General features: G+C 62.1%; 1 protein-coding gene across 1 annotated transcript in view; it reads left to right on the top strand.

The window, feature by feature from the left end:
- Nucleotides 1–456, top strand: part of EXOC8 (exocyst complex component 8) — a gene marked incomplete at its 5' end in the record, with an annotated part of 2,379 nt that overhangs the window by 323 nt on the left and 1,600 nt on the right. The window contains one exon of the mRNA XM_010147690.1: nt 2–456. This exon is cut by the window's right edge and continues 111 nt beyond it. Coding sequence (XP_010145992.1) covers nt 2–456 — 455 coding nt within the window. The remainder of the gene's footprint in view (nt 1) is intronic.

The following is a 456-nucleotide window of genomic DNA, read 5'->3' as shown; positions in this document are numbered from 1 at the left end:
GACCTCTCACTTGAGTGGATCCAGGAGCTGCCCGAGGACCTGGACGTCTGCATCGCTCAGCGGGACTTTGAGGGGGCAGTGGACCTCTTGGATAAACTCAATGAGTACCTGGGGGACAAGCCCATGAGCCAGCCTGTGAAGGAGCTGCGGGCCAAGGTGGATGAGCGGGTCCGGCAGCTCACAGACGTGCTGGTGTTTGAGCTGTCCCCAGACCGCTCGCTGCGGGGAGGGCCGCGGGCCACCCGCCGAGCCGTGTCCCAGCTCATTCGCTTGGGCCAATCCACCAAGGCATGTGAGCTCTTCCTGAAGAACCGGGCGGCTGCCGTGCAGACAGCCATCCGGCAGCTGCGCATCGAGGGTGCCACGCTGCTCTACATCCACAAGCTCTGCCACGTCTTCTTCACCAGCCTTCTAGAGACGGCAAGGGAATTTGAGACGGACTTTGCTGGCAACAAT

This window comes from Eurypyga helias, unplaced genomic scaffold (assembly GCF_000690775.1).
Source record: "Eurypyga helias isolate BGI_N326 unplaced genomic scaffold, ASM69077v1 scaffold16452, whole genome shotgun sequence".
In the NCBI taxonomy this organism is placed as follows: Eukaryota; Metazoa; Chordata; class Aves; order Eurypygiformes; family Eurypygidae; genus Eurypyga; species Eurypyga helias.
The sequence above is the reverse complement of the archived record's forward strand: the minus strand, read 5'-3'. Positions and strand labels throughout refer to the sequence as shown.